The sequence below is a fragment of the Cheilinus undulatus genome, linkage group 20 (assembly GCF_018320785.1).
Source record: "Cheilinus undulatus linkage group 20, ASM1832078v1, whole genome shotgun sequence".
Taxonomy (NCBI): domain Eukaryota; kingdom Metazoa; phylum Chordata; class Actinopteri; order Labriformes; family Labridae; genus Cheilinus; species Cheilinus undulatus.
Window position 1 is genome coordinate 7,715,174 of NC_054884.1, and position 18,073 is coordinate 7,733,246.

Sequence of the window (18,073 nt, forward strand, 5' to 3'; positions counted from 1 at the left end):
CTGATGGAAAACTGTGGATTACTGCCTCCAGATAGGGAGTGTCTTTGCATGAAGGAGTCTAGGAATCTCTGGGTCTTGTTCATGCGTGAGGGCAGAAGCTGGGTTAGTGCAGTATCAGATTCAGCATTATTACAGGTGTTGTGCTGAGTCATTAGTGAAAGCTTTTAATTTACCAGTTTATCTTTATTCCAACCCTCACTGATGGTCATAAGCTTGGGTAGTGACTGAAAGAATGAAATTGTGGATACAAGTGACTGAAATAAACTTCCTCAGGAGGGTGTCTAGACTCGAGTGTAGAGACAAAGTGGGGAGTTCAGACCTCTGAAAGTAGCTAGGGGTGGAGCCACATCAAAAGGAGCCAGCTGAGGTAGTTTGAGCATCTTAACAGGATTCCTCCTGGGCACCTTCGCATCCCAGAGAAGGAGTTGGAAGATGTTGCCGGGAATAGGGATGTCTGGACCAGCTAGCTTAGCCCGCTGCTACTGGGACCTGGCTCTTCATAAGCCTTTGAAAACAGATGGATGGATGCCTGCTCTTCTTCTATGGAAATCTTTGATATTGTCTGTAAACTCAATTTTCAGTCTCTAATAGTGGAGGATGTTTGTGGCTGTAAAAAGGGTCTAACAACATTTATTCTCCATTAATTAGCCTTTCAGTATAAATTAGTCTCTAACACTTCCTGCAAAGTGACTCCTCTCAAAATGAAACCAAAGTAGACGCGCTCTGATACTCTACGGATGAAGTCAGTCAGGTTACTTTTGCTGCTATAAAGTGAAATTTAAATACAAAAAAGCATGTGTGGTTATGGATAGAGCTGGAAAATATATAGAGTTTGTAATATATATTAATGTATTTTAAAAAGAGATGAAGGAAAAGATCACATTGTATTGAAGTTATTTTGATTAATCATGCACAGATAGAGATATTTAAAAACTTTTATTTTGTTTTAGGTTTACAAAGTGCATGCACATGTGTAGAAAAGCACACTCAGCAACAACCAATGTGAACCACAAAAGAGACAAAACAAAAACCAGACTTAACATAATTAACCCAAACGTCATTAGAATCCAGACAAAATAAGAACCGAGACCTCATAACTCATATTGAGAGCTGAGATATCACAAAGACTTCAAGTGGACATCATGAGAGCATCTAAACCCAGCAAAACAGAAACCCCTATATACTGTGAGTTGAGACCAAATAAACAAAAATTAGAAAAAAACATCAGCAATAAAAAAAGAAACAAGACAAATTAAAACATTTAGAGGGATAAAACAATAAAAGCAGGGTAGAAGCAGTAAGAGAAATTAAACATGAAATGTTCTACATAAAAAGACATTAAGAATGTCTAACAATAATGTGCTAATTCATTACATGATTAACTGTTTTTAATACTTAATTCAAAAGGAAAATTATCAGTCTTTTTTATTTGATTATGGATGCTATATATCATTAGTAAAAGTCAAACGATTATTGCCACAGCATTAGCAACAACAATAGTTTTGAAGACCTAATATTAAGCTATTTATTGTTTGGATTATCAAAAACTGAAGGCAAACTGCTGCAAACTGTATTAGACTCACAAATATGTTGGTAATATTCAGAGAAACCCTCTCTTCTTGCCAAATCCTTCTATTCTAGCAAAGTTGACAACATATTTGCCCTGAGGTTTCTCTACTTTGATACCACTGGTCTTTAACAGATGGAGATTGTATTATTTTAAACACACTAGTATTTAAGAGCAAAGAAAAAGTTCAACAACCTCAGTACATTGAAGTGCATTTTGTGCAGTTCAGATAATGTTTAGGAGAGTGTCTGCAATTTTTCATAATCAAAAAAGTCAGATTGTCCAATATTGGGTCTTTATTGTTGCTGTGTTTGGTTTTGACTAGGATCATATCTGAGTTTTGGTATAAACAATCATTTGTGGTCAGTTGTTAAGCAGAGTGATGGAGCATACATACAGACATAGTAGACAAAAACTGGTCATTATATCGGCCTGATGGATTTTTACAAAAGCAAAGCTTTAGGACACCTACTCATGTAAATGGAGATCTTGCAGCAAAACAAACTTTAGGAACTCTAGCTGAGACGGGCAGGTCAAACACCTGTCTGTATTGTATGGGTAAAACACAAGTGTGGAAGTTTGAGGGTGAATTTGGGTGGAAAAATGAAATATTCTTCTCTATCACACCCCAAATACAAACTTAATGGTTAGCTACACAGGAACAATTTTGGAAATTGTTTGGATGAGGAATGCCAATCAATGATGTCTTTACTGGCTCTGTTTGAGAACACAAGGCTGTTATCCAGACAGGATAAGATGATTCAAGTTGGGTGCCCCCGGTCACATTCATGGTCGTATGTAAAATGTGTTAATAAAATATAAACTCCATGCTGATCCATATCTTCCCACAGGGTCTCACACCACAGGTGGATTACCTGGCTTCAGAAGAGATCCGTCGTCTTCAGGAGCAGAATGGCATCCTGCGGTCTGTGGTTAACCAGATGAGGAAGGACATGGAGGGTCTCAGTCATCTCCCACTCCACCCACAGACACAGACCCAACCACAGTCCTCCCCTCCACAGACAGTTAAGCCACCAGAAGCACCTTCCACCCACAGTGACCCTCAGACAACCACTGGACCCCCTCCACAGTCCACTGAGACTTCCATTAAAGTCAGCCCAGCAGGTGTGGTCAACACTTTTTGACACTAAAAAACATAGTTCACCAACATTCAGTGATGTAATATATGTAAATACTGCAAATACTGTAACTCACAAAGAAAACTGTTTTCATGGCTTACATTTATCCAACATTTAGGCTTCAGGGAAGGTTTGTAAAAATACCAGACTTTTAAACTTCAAACATGATTTCTCATATAAATCAAATCATATACATACATGTTCGATGCCACAGGGACACATCTACAAATGGGCAATGAATATAAAGTAGTTTCTAATTTTTCAGTTTAAAAAAATGCAGGCTAAATGTGGTCTAGATACCAATTATTGATTATCTAAACCAGGCACAGGACCATTTAGTTTACCTTACAGTTACTCACCATGCCCCACACACATAGGCTACACAGTTTCCTTTGGAAATTTGCCCAATGAAATAAAATTCAGACTTTTGTCCTACTGTCAAGTGGTATGAAAACAAAATAATCTAAGACTGACATAACACAACTGAGTAGTGAGAAATATCTTTGTTAAACCAGCTGCAGATTACACTGATGCTCTGGAGCAGGAGGTGTCTCAACTGAAGGCTCAGTGCAGGAAGTTGAAGGAGCAGCTAGAGGGTGCTACAGGACCGCTCAGCGCATCTCCATTTGCACATAAACCTTCAGAGGACCTGATACCTGCAGACAACACGATCATGGGGCAGCAGGGACTTGAACAAGGTATATTTGATGTGTCTATTTATGTATCTATTCCTCTACCTTTGTATGGTCAAAATTTGGGTTGCTGCAATCTTACCTGAGTCTTTTATTTTTTCTTCAAGATCTAATTTAGGACTTTTTATGATTTTATTTAAGAGACAGGACAGTGGATAGGATTATAAGCTTTCAGTACAAAAGTACCTATAGTGCTTATCAAAAGTATTCATCCCCTTCTATGTTTTACCCTTTTATTGATTTTATAAAGTCAATTGTGGTCAATATATTGTTTTTTAACAGAAAGGCAAAAAACAATGTAATGTCAAAGAGAAACCAGATTCCTAGAAAATAATGTCAATCAGATAAAAATATGTAATGTACAATAGGTAACAGCAAGCCCCCTCCAATTCTCTGTTGGATTGAGGTCTGGGCTTTGACTTGGCCACTTCAGAACATTTACCTTGTTGTCTTCAAACCATTTCTGTGTAGCTTTCCCCTGTATGCTTCAGGTCATTGTCATGCTGGAAAATAAACATTGTCCCAAGCCGTAGTTCTCTTGCAAACTGAATAAGATTGTTCTCCAGTATTTTCCTCTATTTTACTGCTATCATTTTACCCTCTACCTTTACAAGCCTTCCAGGGCTGCTGGCTAAGAAGCATCCCCACAGCATGATGCTAGCAGCACTGTGCCTTACAGTGGAAATGGTGTGTTTGTAGTGATGTGCAGTGCATGAAGCACCGTTTAGCATATTATAGAAGATATACATATTTATCAAAGCAGGAAACTGTATTTAACATTTATTTACTGAAAAAGAAACATGTTGGAACTTTGGTGAACTCTCCCTCTTATGTTTGTTTTGGATCCTCAGGTGGAGGATGTCAGGAGAAATGTGCCAACACCTCGTCTTTAAGGAAACAGGAGTTCAGAGTGTCACACAGAGAGCCTGCTCTCACTAGCATCACAGAGCAGGGAGTGACAAATGTCAGTGGACCTGTTCATTTAGAGTGTCTTAAATTTTGATACTTTTTCCAACCCGGATCTTTGACCTTTAACACCATCTTCCATCCAGGCTGCTCTGGTTCGACAGCTCCAGGAGGAGAATCTGCGTTTGTGTCGGCAGCAGCAGCAGACCTTGGCTCTGATGTCCGGGGGTGTATTTGATAAAATTGACAGTTCTCAGTTACACACCAGGCTGAAGCAGGCAGCACTGTGTATCAGCCGTCTGAGCGTCGAGAAACAGCAGCTGATAAAGATGGGCAACCGCCTCCGTGCTCAGATCACCGCTGCTGGACTACAAGGTACAACAGATACACTTGCTGACATGTTATCTATAAGCTCACAGTGTGTTCAGGATCTGATAGATTTATGAGCTATTTATAACAACAGTCACACTAATTTACTGCTTGTTTAAGACTAGTGGTCTGAGAAGTGTTTAATCAGTGTTTAAAAGATGCAGATATAATTACCATTTGAGAAGCAAATATAGCAGGTAAATTAAATGACCAGAAGTAAGGTTAAAGTTTTTTCCTTAAACTCTGTGTGTAACAGAAGCAGCAGAGCCACAGAGGGACTTGTCCACAGAGACACGAGGAGACCAACAAGACAGACTGTCTGCTCTGGAGGGGCTACAGTATCAGCTTACCACACAGGTGTCTGCTCACCTTTTTACAGCTATGTCCCCCTTCTGTCAGAGTTCACTGTAATAATCTAAAATCAGCAGACTAACTATATATAGGTATATCCACTTAATTATTTCATTCTAAATTTGGGGGATCTTTCAGTTTAATGGGTAATAATTACCCATTATCCAACATCCTGCAGATCCTAGGATTTAAGAAACATACTAAATCAAACTGTGGCATAAGCTGTGGTTTGATATGTGAATGTATCATGAGGAGTTAAATAAAAATGCGTTAGTTTTCTGCCTAAAATTTAAAAAAAAAAAAACTGGAAAAATTTGTACTTTTAAGGCTGTTAGCACAAATACATTTGTCACAAGGAATTAAGGTCCATAAGTAGTACATAAAGTTTTTTAAGGGTGATTAATAGCATACTTTGTTGCCCCTTTCAGCACACTTTGATTGATCTTCTGCTGTATCTCCTTTCAGCCACAGTGTTATGAAATAAGTCCATCTCTACTCCTAAATGTCTCAAAAGTCATCCGATCCTTGTGTTATCAATCATTTCATTATTTCTGCTCCTATTACTTCCTTCTCACTCCATAAAGAAATCATTTTTCCAATGTTATGTACATTTCATAGGCTTTGATCTTATTTTCCTTCAGAATAAAAGTAGCTCTGTGTCCAAACAACGAAGTCAGTTACACGTAGTTCAATACCTAAGAAATAATCCAAAATGAAAGAAAATGTTTCAAATGCAAAACAGAGGAAGAAAGGGGAAGATTTATAGGAGTTAACCACAGAATTCTGAGATCAGTCTCTATGAATTACTTTGTTTGACAGACCCATTAACTATACATATTTGTGTATTTTTTCTCTTCAAAGGCATACAGAGACATGCAGGTAAAATGACTTGAAAACCTTTATTTGGCTAAATAAGAATAAGAGCCTTTTTAAAATTGACAGTCTGCTATGACTGAAAGCCTCCAAAAAGTTGAACATCCTGACATAAGATTACAAAAAAGTTTTTCCTACAGTGAAGCATCATTTGTTGTGTTTTTCTAGATTAAAGATATTTTATTGCTCTTAGATTTTTAAGTTTGTAGTACCTTTGTAGTTCCCTACCCTGCCTCTAGAGTGTGCAGTAGATTAACTTCTGTATATTTGCCCTCAGGAGCTGCAGTATGCACTGAGGCAGATTGTGTCAACGCCTGCTGAACAACCCCGGCCTGAAAACAACAGCAGGGATCCCGCCACAAAGGGGGCTGCTAACCCGTGGACACAGGGTCACAAAACCCCGGAAAGACCTGAGGTAACCCCAGAATCAGGCCAGTATGGTTTGAGGAAAATATAAAACATGACAATATTTACTCGAACTACAAAAATGATATGGAGTAAAAAATTATGCAAATAAGTTATGATCCCCAGTTTATATATTTTTTTAATTGCATAAAGAATTTTATTAATAAATTAGCACCAATGAATCTGAGGGTAGCTGATACTCTTTAACGTCATTACTACATCACAACTGTGTAAAATCTTGAAAATTATATCAAGGCTTCCACCCAAGTCCCAAGGAACCCAAGGGTTCATATTCTCTTAAGCTTATAACAAAAAACCTTTTTTTTATTTTAGATTGTAGTAAACTAAGACCTTTACCATGTATTTATTGCAAAGACTCACACTGTAATAACAAAGCTGTTGTGTTTAATTGTAAATCCATACCTAGAAAACTGCATGTTTAAACAGCAGCTTAGTTCACTTGTATCAATCTTAATGCAATCTGATATATTAATGTTTACATAAATCTGTCTATACTACAGAAAATGTCATTTATGTTTCTATAAAATCATTTAAATGTATTTTTTTGCAGTCAACATAAAGTGATTTCAAAAAATTCAGATGTTTCTCTCTCCGAGAGAGTCAGATGAGAGTCAGATGTCTTAAAGTGAACATATTCTCCTTCTGCAGCCCTGCTCTGCTGTACCGAGCTCTCTGCTGTCGTCTGAGGAGTCGCTGCGGTCATTAAAGGAGCTATGGGACAAACTGGATCAAGGACTCAGTCCATCCATTTTCTCAGAAGGTAACCACGCCTGTAAGGCTCGCTGTAAAGTTAATTTCCAATGAAACTTTTTCATAGTGCTCCCATCAAGTCAGTTTTTAACTGAGTGAAATCACAGATTTGATCCGCCTCTGGGTCATCTCCTGTTTAATTGTAGACAAGAAGTAGATGTAGCTGCTTGGTTGGATAAATGAAACTTTAGAACCTTCATTCTCTCTAATTGCCACCAGGGGGTGATTCTCCATCTTGCACAAAAAGAAATTTAGATGAAAGCAGACAGTAAACTCTATAAAACATACACATAGTCACAATGATCCCACACAGTGGTTTCTGAAGAAGCCTTCTGAAGCCCAACAAAGCTGAAAATGAGGACTTACTTTTTTCACAACATTTTTTTTTTTTACAGCTTTTTTGATTACTTTGACTTCAGCATAAATCTCATCAAATGGCCATGTTTTTATTTTATGTTTAAAAAATTTTATGCATGTATTTTTTATAAAAATGGGTAAAATATACAATTTAAATTCATTTAAATATATTCTTAGTTTCAGCATCTGACAACCCCCTCTCAAGGTCTCATGACCCCCCCATGTTGAGAACCACTGAATTAGAAGACCATGATCAACAGTATAAAATGCTTTTGATAAATCAATAAAAACAGCAGCACAATCCCTTTTCTTATCCATACTGGAAACAGTGTTATTACGCGACCTAACAGGGAGTTCATGAAGCAAACAAGGAAATATCCTACATAATGTATTTTTCAATCAAAATTTCCATCTAAGTGATTGGTTAGTTCTCAGTCAAATTTTGAAGTTTATGAGCACTAATAGATGATAATGGAGGCCTTGCTTTAGGCTATGGTTGACATACAAGTGAAATTTTGCTTTGCTGGCAGTGTTTATTGCATTTTTGCTCAAAAATAAACATCCAATAGCAGTACTTTATATGTTTTTTGATAAATGGTTTGAACTTTTTCTACTAGTAAGATAATTAAACTCTCCTTATAAATCAAAACAAATAGATTAAGTGTGCATGAGAATCAGTAAAGTACCACAAAGCATATTATTAGTTTGCTGCATACATTTATTCATTCATATTTTAATTCATGTGCAGACACCAAACCACAGCATGGAGCTTACTACAGTAAAAAGCAGACATAAATAATAATAATAAAAATAGAGAGAAGAATGTGTATGATGACATGTAACACATGCTGCATGTCAGACCCCAGGGCTCCCAACAACTGCCTTTTTCTGCTTTGCATACAGAAGATAAAAGACTTTTTTTCACAACCTGAAATACATGAAATGCTCATGTGAGTGGCAGCTTGTGTGAACATGGTTGACAGCGATCATCATGTCATCAGGTGGTACTTTTGGGCAATGCCTTCTGTGTTAAGTACAGCAGGTCACAGAACACAACCTCTCCTCACAGTCTGTACAGCTGCACTGATTGATCAGCGAGGGCTGTTGCCCAATTTGTAGATGTTGCCACTGTTAGCTCTCTGTAGAGCAGTTTCTCAACCAGAGCAGCTGCCAGATCAGCAACATCCTGCAACCATTGTGAAACCAGTCAAACATCACAGTGTTATAAAGAACTCAGTGACTGCTAACATCAAGGTTAACATTTTAGACACTAAATACATGGGTGCTGTAAAATAATACAGTCTCCAAATATGAAAACTTGAAAACAATATTTGGATTTTTTTGTTTTGTTTTGTTTTTTTATGCTGCAAGAGAATGAGAGAGTTGAGGTCCTCTGTTCCTAAGTTTGCTGTGATTTTTTGAATCATGAAGAAACAACAGCTACTTTTCATGTCTCAGGCATTATTTCTTCATTTGTCTGGGCCATTATTTTGAATATCATATCTAAAGAACTATTTTATTGGAGATGTTTCACCTCCATCCGCGCAACACCTCATAGAAAATGTTTGGGAAGAACAGAGCCTTCAAAAGCTGTGAAGGTGATTGGACGAACGTTCTGTCTGTTACATTCATTACTGGCCAATCAGAGCAACAAATCATATGATGTAAAGTAGAATGCATGTACCACCTTTGAGGAGTTAAGCACCATGGGAGGCTGTATCATCGTTCATTATCAGTGGAACCGGTTGGTAAATTAAACTCCAGCCAAAGTTGGTTAGGAGAACCTGCCGCTATTTCTGCATCAATGCTTTTCTCTTCAACAGCGATTGTTTACAGGCTTGCTGTCACTTTAAATAAATCTTGTTTTCCCCAAATGATGCTGATTGGTCCGGTTATTCTCTGATCAGAAACAAGCATATAAGCTTGAAACTTTACAAGATGGATCTGCCAGATGACAAACATGGAAGCTGTCTAATCCATCTACTCTGCAAGGTTAGTCAAAGTCTCTGTGACCTCAAATCTTTTGAGCACAGTGTTTTAAGACTACATTTAGGATTTTTTGTCAATTTTCCACAAACCTACACTTGGCCTTGAGGATGAAGAAATGAGATAGACAGATTTTTTAGATCCAAGGTTACAATTTTATCTATCAATTTGAGTCCCATATACTTAACTAGCTCTGTAATCCACAGTTTCTAACAAAACATGCACATACACCTTTCTAGAAGTAAGATTTCTAGAGCTGCAGTTCCACCAGGTGGTCCGGTTCAATTGAGTGGCTGCAGTTTGATATGGTTTGGTATGGTAAACCCAAAAATAGTATGCATTTCCACAGACACCCAGTGTCGTAAGCCAGATGACAAGGCTACGCCACCAGCTGGAGCACTTTCTCGTGCCTCGCAACGCCGTTCAATTCCCTCTGCACAATCACCAGGAAGGTCTGCACCTCCAAAGACATCCTTGGGGTGGTGGTACACTCTGACATTGTCAGTAAATATCGTCCTGATAATATTCTACTTCAGATATTCACGGGATATTTAAACACACTGTGGGAAGTTATGATTCTTCCAACCAATCAGCAAACTGCTGTGGGTCTATTATGTGTAGATCCACTGTTTAGGGACAGATAGAAAAGCTTGGTACCCCCATGGAAGGGTGCCAAAAAAGTAGGACAGCGTGGGTCAGTTATTTGGGATCCTTTCCAACTTTTGATAATAAAAGCATGAATAAATGTGTACTATGTCATACCAAACTGAACTGGTTGCTTAGTGGAAACAACCTGTAGTCGCCACACTACCTCAAAACCATCACAACACTTCATCTTGATCTAGTAGTTGCATACCTCATGAAAGCACATAACCACCTGTCATTTGAAACAATGGGGAAGTGTTAGACAGCTGTGTCTGATCAAAATGACTCAAAGTAAGCCACAGAGTGGGTAAAGTTAGTGTCATGTCTTTATTTGTCCATTGTGCTGACTGAGAGAGTGCACTTCTTATACACTACGTGTGTCATACTACAACATGATGAGGTATCTGTGCCCAGGTCTGGTTAGCACAGTGTGAGTGCAGGCCAGCAGCGCTCTTTCCCAGTGCAGGGCCGTGAAGGGGGGGACAAGAATGTTACAGAGCAACTGGGCCTAGTTTGTGAGGGCTTTTGCAGGAGTTTGTTTGAAATTTTTGATCAATAAAAAGAAGAAATTATACCAATTGAGGTACCTGGGAAATCTATTTTTTTGCAATGGTATCAAAAATAGATAACCATATTATTTGATGATTACTAATATCATTTTGAAGTTAAAAACCCTGGTATTGTGAGAAACCAAGGTCTCATATTTTATTACGAATACCAAGCAGCTGTTTGAGTTAAGATTAGATATGGCTGCTATGTTTCACTAAGAGAGAAAAAATTCTGCAGAGCTACACCATGCAAATAGAAAGTATGTGCTCACATTAAGTCTTGCGTCTTGTACGGCTTTGTCCAAGCAACTTTGGTGTGTAATCTGGAAATGTATTTTGACTTTTAAGTTTCAAAAATTTAGACCTGTTATTGGATCCCCCATGCTGAAATGAAATTTCCCTCCACCTTCTTCTGACAAACAACTTAAAAGTCCCCTCTGGTAGTTTTGATGCATACTGTCTCATCTTCTCCGCTGTCTTCTTCTTTATGACTCAAATCTCACCACAAATGTTTCTATACTAGTTCTCTTCTTTCCCTTTAGGCCTTAGCGCCAAAATTTCCCTACTAGAACCTTCATTTGCATCCAAGAAGTCCACATTTATGACATGCTTGAGTTGGACCCTGCAGCCCTAAACATCAGCCCAGGCTTGCAAAAAGAAGCAGAAGGGTTCATTTAAAGCTTATGTCATGAAGAACTGTACTTACTCTGTCCAGTGTGAAGCAGTTACATAAGAGGATGTAGACCCCTGGCTTTTGAAGTTATGCTTGTGAAGTAAACATTTTTATGACATCTTATTATAACGTTGAAGTGTTGAGGTTGAATTCTCTCACAGTCAAGTGTCTTCAAGCATTAAACTTAATGCACAATGTTGTCCAAGTAAGTGTACGTGACTTGTTTATCACAGTGAAAGATTTTGAGCATGCATGTTGACTAGCACTAAAGTTCAAGATGAGTCACATCAGTTTTTCTGAGTTGCAAGAGATAAAGATGTGGTATTCATTAAATCATGCTCTGTTCATATGTACTAGGTGTTACAACCTGACACCAAATGCTGGCTTGGTTTTGATGCAGAGCAGGAGTGTCCAAAAGTTTTTCACTGAGGGCCACATGGAGAAAAATAAAAGGCTGACGGCTCACTTACACCTATTTCCCCTTTTGGTTATTAAAGTTAGAAAAAATAATCCAATGCACAAAGTATTTTCAAAACTAGAAAAGCACTCGGAGAGCGCAGACCTCCGCCATTAGCCCTATCTCCCAATAGTACAAAATCCTTTAAAAACTTCCTGGATCCGGATGGTGATCCGGATCACTCCCAAAATCTAATCAGTTCTTCCTTATGCCATTTCTGACATTTCCTGAAAATTTCAACAAAATCTGTCCATAACTTTTTGAGTTATGTTGCTAACAAACAAACTAAATTACAAACTAAATAACAAATGAACAAACCCACCAGATCACATAACCTCCTTGGCGGATGTAAAAATGGGATACTGGGTAAAATATTAATGAAAAAGAAGAAACGCCGTGATTATCAGATCTTTTTCATCCTATAATTGAATACAGCACAAAGAAAAGGTAGTTCATATTCAAACTGATAAACTTTGTTTTTTGGAAATGTACATGCATGTCTGCAACTACTTCCAAAAAAGTTGGGACAGGAGCATGTATAGCACTGTTTTCCATCACCTTTTCATTTAACAACACTCAGTACCTTTTTTGGAGTATTGAAAGTGGAATTCTTCACCATTCATGCTTGATGTACATCTTGAGTCGCTCAACAGGTCAAGATTTCTGTTGTTGAATTTTGCACTTCATAATGCACTGCACATTTGAATGAGCGACAAGTCGGACTGCATGCAGGTCAGTCTAGACCCTGCCCTCTTCTACTGAGAGGCCATGCTTTTGTAGTTCAGCGACATCCCTGAAAAGACATCATCTGGATGGAACCTTTTTGAGCTTTAAAGTCCATATTTACCTCTGAGTATTAACTGAGTCTTCACAGATGTGCAGGTGACCCATGATGCTACTTTTGAGCATTGATAATACTGTGGATGGTCCTTTTCCTTGTTTTGGAGGACTCAACAGCCATGATTTCCCAAAAAAAATTGATGAGATGTAGACTCGTCAGACCACTGCACCCTTCTCCACCTTATGTCAGTCCATGCATGATTGCAGTTTTTAATGCAGTGCCACCTGAGGGGTCAAAGGTCACAGGCATTTAGTGCTAGTTTTATGTCTTGCCTCTTGCATGTGTCTTTTGATGGTATTCTGGACTGTAGAAGGGGAAATCTCTTAATTCCTTGCATTTGCATAAGAGGAACTTTGCTCATTAGGGATGTGATGGTATCAAAATCTCATGATAATACCTCAGTAACAAGTCCATGATACGGTATTTATTACAGCACCAAAAACAGCATCTGCATTTATTAAACAACAATTGAACTTTGAATATTACAATATCTGCAAAAAATGAGGTGTGCATTAGGCTTAAACATACATACTTATAATTAGGCTCCAGCGTGTTTGCTAACTTTCTAAAACCTTTGTTGTCCTCAACTGAAAATAGCTACAAGTCTTTGGAGATACATCCACTGATACACCTTGTGATCTGTTGAGCCCCTGTGCCCTTGTATAGTGGGACACATCAAATTTTTGAAAAAACAGACAAGTTTCTCATTATCTCTGGAAAGTAGAGAAAGATAGGTAGATATCTGCCTACAGCCTCATTAGAATTTCCCCTTTTTTTTTTAAATACCTCCCTGTGCATCAGAAGAGTCGCCTCCTGCTGGCCATTACAAAGTCAGACCCCTTAGACTCATTTTGAAGACCCCAAAAAATTAAAATGTGTTTCCCCTGCATGAAAATAAATGCTGTCAATGTGGGGCAGCTACTAAAATCCAACCATCTGTTCTTCACCCGAAGGAGAGCTGAGCAGAACGGAGGTGGCTGAGTCTGGAGCTGCTGGAGTCCAAATGATGATGCAGGGAGTCAGTGCTCCTCTCCACAACCACCCACCAGCCGAGGGGAAGCAGAGGAGGAATCCCCCTACAGCTTCTTCTTCAAACATCAACAAGACCAGAGAGAGACCCGGAGGCCCTGGAGGGATCAGCAAGATCAGAAATTACAGCATTAAAGACTGACAAAAACATATCATTATGCAAGTGCCTTTTAGCTGAGAAATAAAGTTTTTAACATTTTCTGTGGCTCTCGGAGAACTTCGTAAAGACTGAGAAACTTCTCTGTGATATCATTAGATTTACCATAGATATATCATTTATTCTAAGATGTTGTCATAATAAACAACGGATGGATGCCATATAAAAATGGTGAACAGACACTGGGCATACTTTTGCATTAAAACAGCCTCTCCTGTCACCTTTTTGAAGTGCTCTTATTCATTTATTCAGTTGTTTCACATCTCTATGACAATCAATTCGCTGTCATCTCTCTACTTCTAACAATGCAGATGTGTAGTCTATCTCTTTTGGTAGCAGTACACTGTTTATTCTGATCACCACAGAAGCATATCAGGTTTCTCACAGCCACTCTTGTAGTAATGTGCTTCAAACATGCTTAAATATACAAACAATTGATTTAGCAAACTTTAGGTCAACAAATGGGAACACAATAATCAAAAGTGAAGCTTCAGCTTTGGCTTGCAGAGAATAACAATAGAGCTAACCCTAAATTACTCAATAACAAATCAATATAATCATAGAAATGTTTGATGCTAATTTAAGAAGTCCTTATAGACACATTTTCAGTGCAGAATTATGTCTGTCTTTAATGCATTGTCATTTGAAGTCTCACAGATCAGGTGCATACAATATTGACCTTTGGCCTTGCCCCTTGTGCACCGAGATTTCTCCAGATTCTCTGAATCTTTTGATGATATTATGGACAGTAGATGGTGGTATATTCAAAGTCTTGGCAGTTTTACATTGAATGAGATTTTTCTGAAATTGTTCCACAATTTTTAGATGCATTTTTTCTCAGATTGGTGAAACTCCATCCATCTTTACCTCTGAGGGACTATGCCTCTCTAAAATGCTCCTTTTAAACCCAGTCATGTTACTGACTTGTTGCCAGTCAACCTAATAAGATGCCAAAAATGCTCCTCCAGCTGTTTGTCATTAATAGCATTTACTTTTCCAGCTTTTGTCGCTCCCTCCCTTCTTTTTTTGAGATGTGTTGCTGCCATCAAATTTAAAATGAATGATATTTTTCATGAAATGGTAAAATGTCTTAGTTTTTCTGAATGTTATTTATGTTCTATTGTGAAAAATATGGGTTTATAAAGTGTGAAAATTATTGAATTCTGTTTTTATTTACATTTTACATAGCGCCCTAACTTTTTGGGGATTGGGGTCCCTGTACCCTGTTTAAACTGCACAAAGAAGATTGGCAACAACATGTTATCAAAGTATTCCCACTGTATCTGTACAATCTAAAGGGTATGCAGGAGTTTGCCTTAATTTCTGGTCACTAAAACCATGAAAAACTGCAACATTTGGTGCATTGTATTTTTGTTGCTGTGGAATCAAAACAGGCATTATATCATATGGTTTTGATTTTGCAAGAATCGTGTAAAAGTTAAAACTTCAGAAGTTTTAACAACCCTACTCAGAAGTTTTATCTGTTTCCTTGTAGAATTTCCTGTTACAGAGATGTTGCAGCAGAGTACTTCTGTAATTCTGTCCATGCAAAGGCAACCCACGCATGAAACAAAGTGACTTTGCAGCTTAAATTTGACATGTATGATGCACTAGTGTGAATGTAAAGCATTCCTGTATGATGAGTTAAGGCTGAGGGTGTCTGTGTGTATTTGACAGGGTCACTGTGTGCTTTTCCAGATCTTATCACTCTGCTGTTGCTGCTGTTGCAGCTGCAGGTCCTCCTGACCTAAATTATGAACTCTAGTAACCCCCAGAAGTCAGACGAGCTTTCCTGACTACGTCATCACCCCAGTCCCGCCTCTTAATCACCCTATCTCTAAACAGCACCCTCTCCTCTGCTGTGATTGGATGAAGCATCACACCCACGCCCTGTGATTGGATGACTTCTGTGTCATGTAGAGGAGTTGAAGTGAGAGTGAACCCATGTGTGTGTTAGCCGGTCTGTGTACGTTCAAGTTCATGTAAAGTTACGTAATGTCAGACATGATGCTACAGGTCCAGAGAGGAAGAAAAAAAGGATGTTTGACAGTTTGTTCACGTTCATGTATGGGACACAGAGGGATTAAATATCACTGCTGATTAGTGACAAATAATACAACTAATTTATGTAGTCAAGTAAGGATTCATTCAATTTAAGCCTCCATCGGCCAAAGTATTGCACAGGTCTATAACACAAAAACTAGGGTTTGATTTAAACTCAGACTGCTGCATAATTATGCACATTTCAAGGAAAATTACAATTTCAACATAACTGGCAGTTTTTAAAGGTAAATTTTCTTCAAAAAATTACTCTAAAATCAAAGAGAAAACATATTTTTACAAAGTAATGTCAATCAGAAAAAAATGTGTAATTCAAAATAAGTGTCTACATAAATATTCACCCCTTTCAAAGTAACAGAGGTCTGGCCAACTGGTGTTAGTGGTCTCTCAATTAGTGAAATGGAGATCACCTGAGTACAGTGAATGTGTCTCAGGTGATTTTAGTGTAAAGACACCTGTGTCTGGAAGGTTCAGTAACTAGTTTATTAGTATTCCTGGCTACCATTACATCATGAAGACAAAAGAACATTCAAGGCAACTCAGGGGATGGATAGAAAAAAATTCCCAAGGCACTGAACATCCCCGAGAGTTCAGTTAAATCCATCGTCAACAAATGGAAAGAGTATGGCACATGTGTAAATCTGTCTAGATCAGGCCATCATCACAAACTGAGTGACTGTGCAAAAAGGAGACTAGTGAGTGAGGCTAACTTTGAACGTTTCAATAAGCTCTTCTCTGAGTTGCTTGGAGGGTTCTTTTGTCTTCATGGTGTAATGGTAGCCATTAATACTGATTACTGGTGCTGAAAGTGCATCTCATAGTGTTATTCTTCTGTAAATTGAAATTAAAGTTTGATCAGATTGGAGTGATTTCCTTTAGTTAACCAATGCACAGATAACAGCTGTACAATGTGCATCATTTAAACTTTTTCTTCAGAACATAAAATGTAAGAAAGAATCTCTGGTTAATTTAGATATGGTTTCATAATGTAGTTTGTCTAGAAGTACATGCATCAACTCTACAAGTGTCATCACTTGCAGGACTGTCTACAGCACAAGAGCATTACTGAGGAGGCAGTGACCTGGTGTGATGTCATATATTCATTTGAAAAGCTATATGTTGAAGGATAAAGCTCTCTGTAGGCCTTTGCACAGTCAACAGGCTGCACAGTCAGTCATCACAGCAGCTAACATTGCACAATCCATGTAAAGAAAGTCTATTTTCTTTCAAGTTCACCCACTCATTATAACATCTGCTGTAATGGCATTTGTTTATTTTTCCCCCCTAAAAGTCAGAATCAGTATCAAGAATTCCAGGCTCCACAGGTATGGTGTTACTCAGTGCCATTTATATCTCCAGAGAAAACCTGAAGAAAAATAAACATGTGACATGAAGCCTCCTCAAATCACATGTTCTCCAAATAAGGCTCCTTTAGTACAACATGTTCTACAATTTCTCCTTACATAAGTGACGTGAAGGTAGAGGAGCCGTGTCCATCAGTCTATCCATGCAGAAATTAAAGATCTGCAGGGTTTTCAAGAGCAGACACATGCATGCAGCACAAACACATTCATTAATCTTAAGACACATTTAAAATTTATAATCATGAATAAGACAATAAGGGTTACAGTTGCTTGAATTGAGCAGTATCTTTTTCCCAAACATACATGTAACTACACATAGATATCCTGAGTTGAATGTATGTTTTATGCATATTTTAATGTCAGGAAAACAATGTAAAAGAAAACTACAGACATGCCAAAGTCTCCCCACAGAAATAGCCGTATCCTCCCCAGGGCCATCCTTAAATATGATTTATTAATATCAATGCATGCCTCTTGGATTGGCAGCTTTGGTGCTAGCCTCTTAACCAACATTTGCCTCATGGTCTCTTGTTTCTATGGATTCACAGCCATGTCTGATATACACGCAACATTGTTTAGTTCAACGGATCCATAAGTACTGTTAACATTACCCATAAAGGCCCATTCTGTTTTAAGAAAAGGGGTTTACTTTTAGAAACATGCTACATTTCACTGAAGGAACAATAAATGAAACATATATCTATGTAGCTTTGATAAGAATGGTTATTGTTTAGGCTTAGAATAAAATATGGTGATTATAGCTAACTTGAAATGATCATGGCCGAGCCTCAGAAAGCCCTTATGTACAGCACTGATTGTTATTTGACTTTATGGCAAACCTCTGATACAAATCCTTCAACTCAACATCCAAAATGGCAGCAT

The 18,073-nt window shown here is 38.1% G+C and overlaps 1 protein-coding gene across 3 annotated transcripts in view; it reads left to right on the forward strand.

Annotated features, from left to right (window-relative positions):
• ccdc57 (coiled-coil domain containing 57) overlaps nucleotides 1–14,228 on the forward strand; it is a 33,328-nt gene extending 19,100 nt beyond the window's left edge. For 2 of the 3 annotated variants that reach the window (XM_041816552.1, XM_041816554.1), the window contains 8 exons: nucleotides 2,419–2,692; nucleotides 3,222–3,404; nucleotides 4,250–4,362; nucleotides 4,451–4,679; nucleotides 4,930–5,030; nucleotides 6,175–6,312; nucleotides 6,972–7,083; nucleotides 13,534–14,228. In XM_041816552.1, coding sequence (XP_041672486.1) covers nucleotides 2,419–2,692; nucleotides 3,222–3,404; nucleotides 4,250–4,362; nucleotides 4,451–4,679; nucleotides 4,930–5,030; nucleotides 6,175–6,312; nucleotides 6,972–7,083; nucleotides 13,534–13,751 — 1,368 coding nt within the window. In that variant the 3' untranslated portion in view covers nucleotides 13,752–14,228. The remainder of the gene's footprint in view (nucleotides 1–2,418; nucleotides 2,693–3,221; nucleotides 3,405–4,249; nucleotides 4,363–4,450; nucleotides 4,680–4,929; nucleotides 5,031–6,174; nucleotides 6,313–6,971; nucleotides 7,084–13,533) is intronic. The other variant, XM_041816553.1, reaches the window with a different exon arrangement.
• The last annotated feature ends 3,845 nt before the right edge of the window (nucleotides 14,229–18,073 follow it).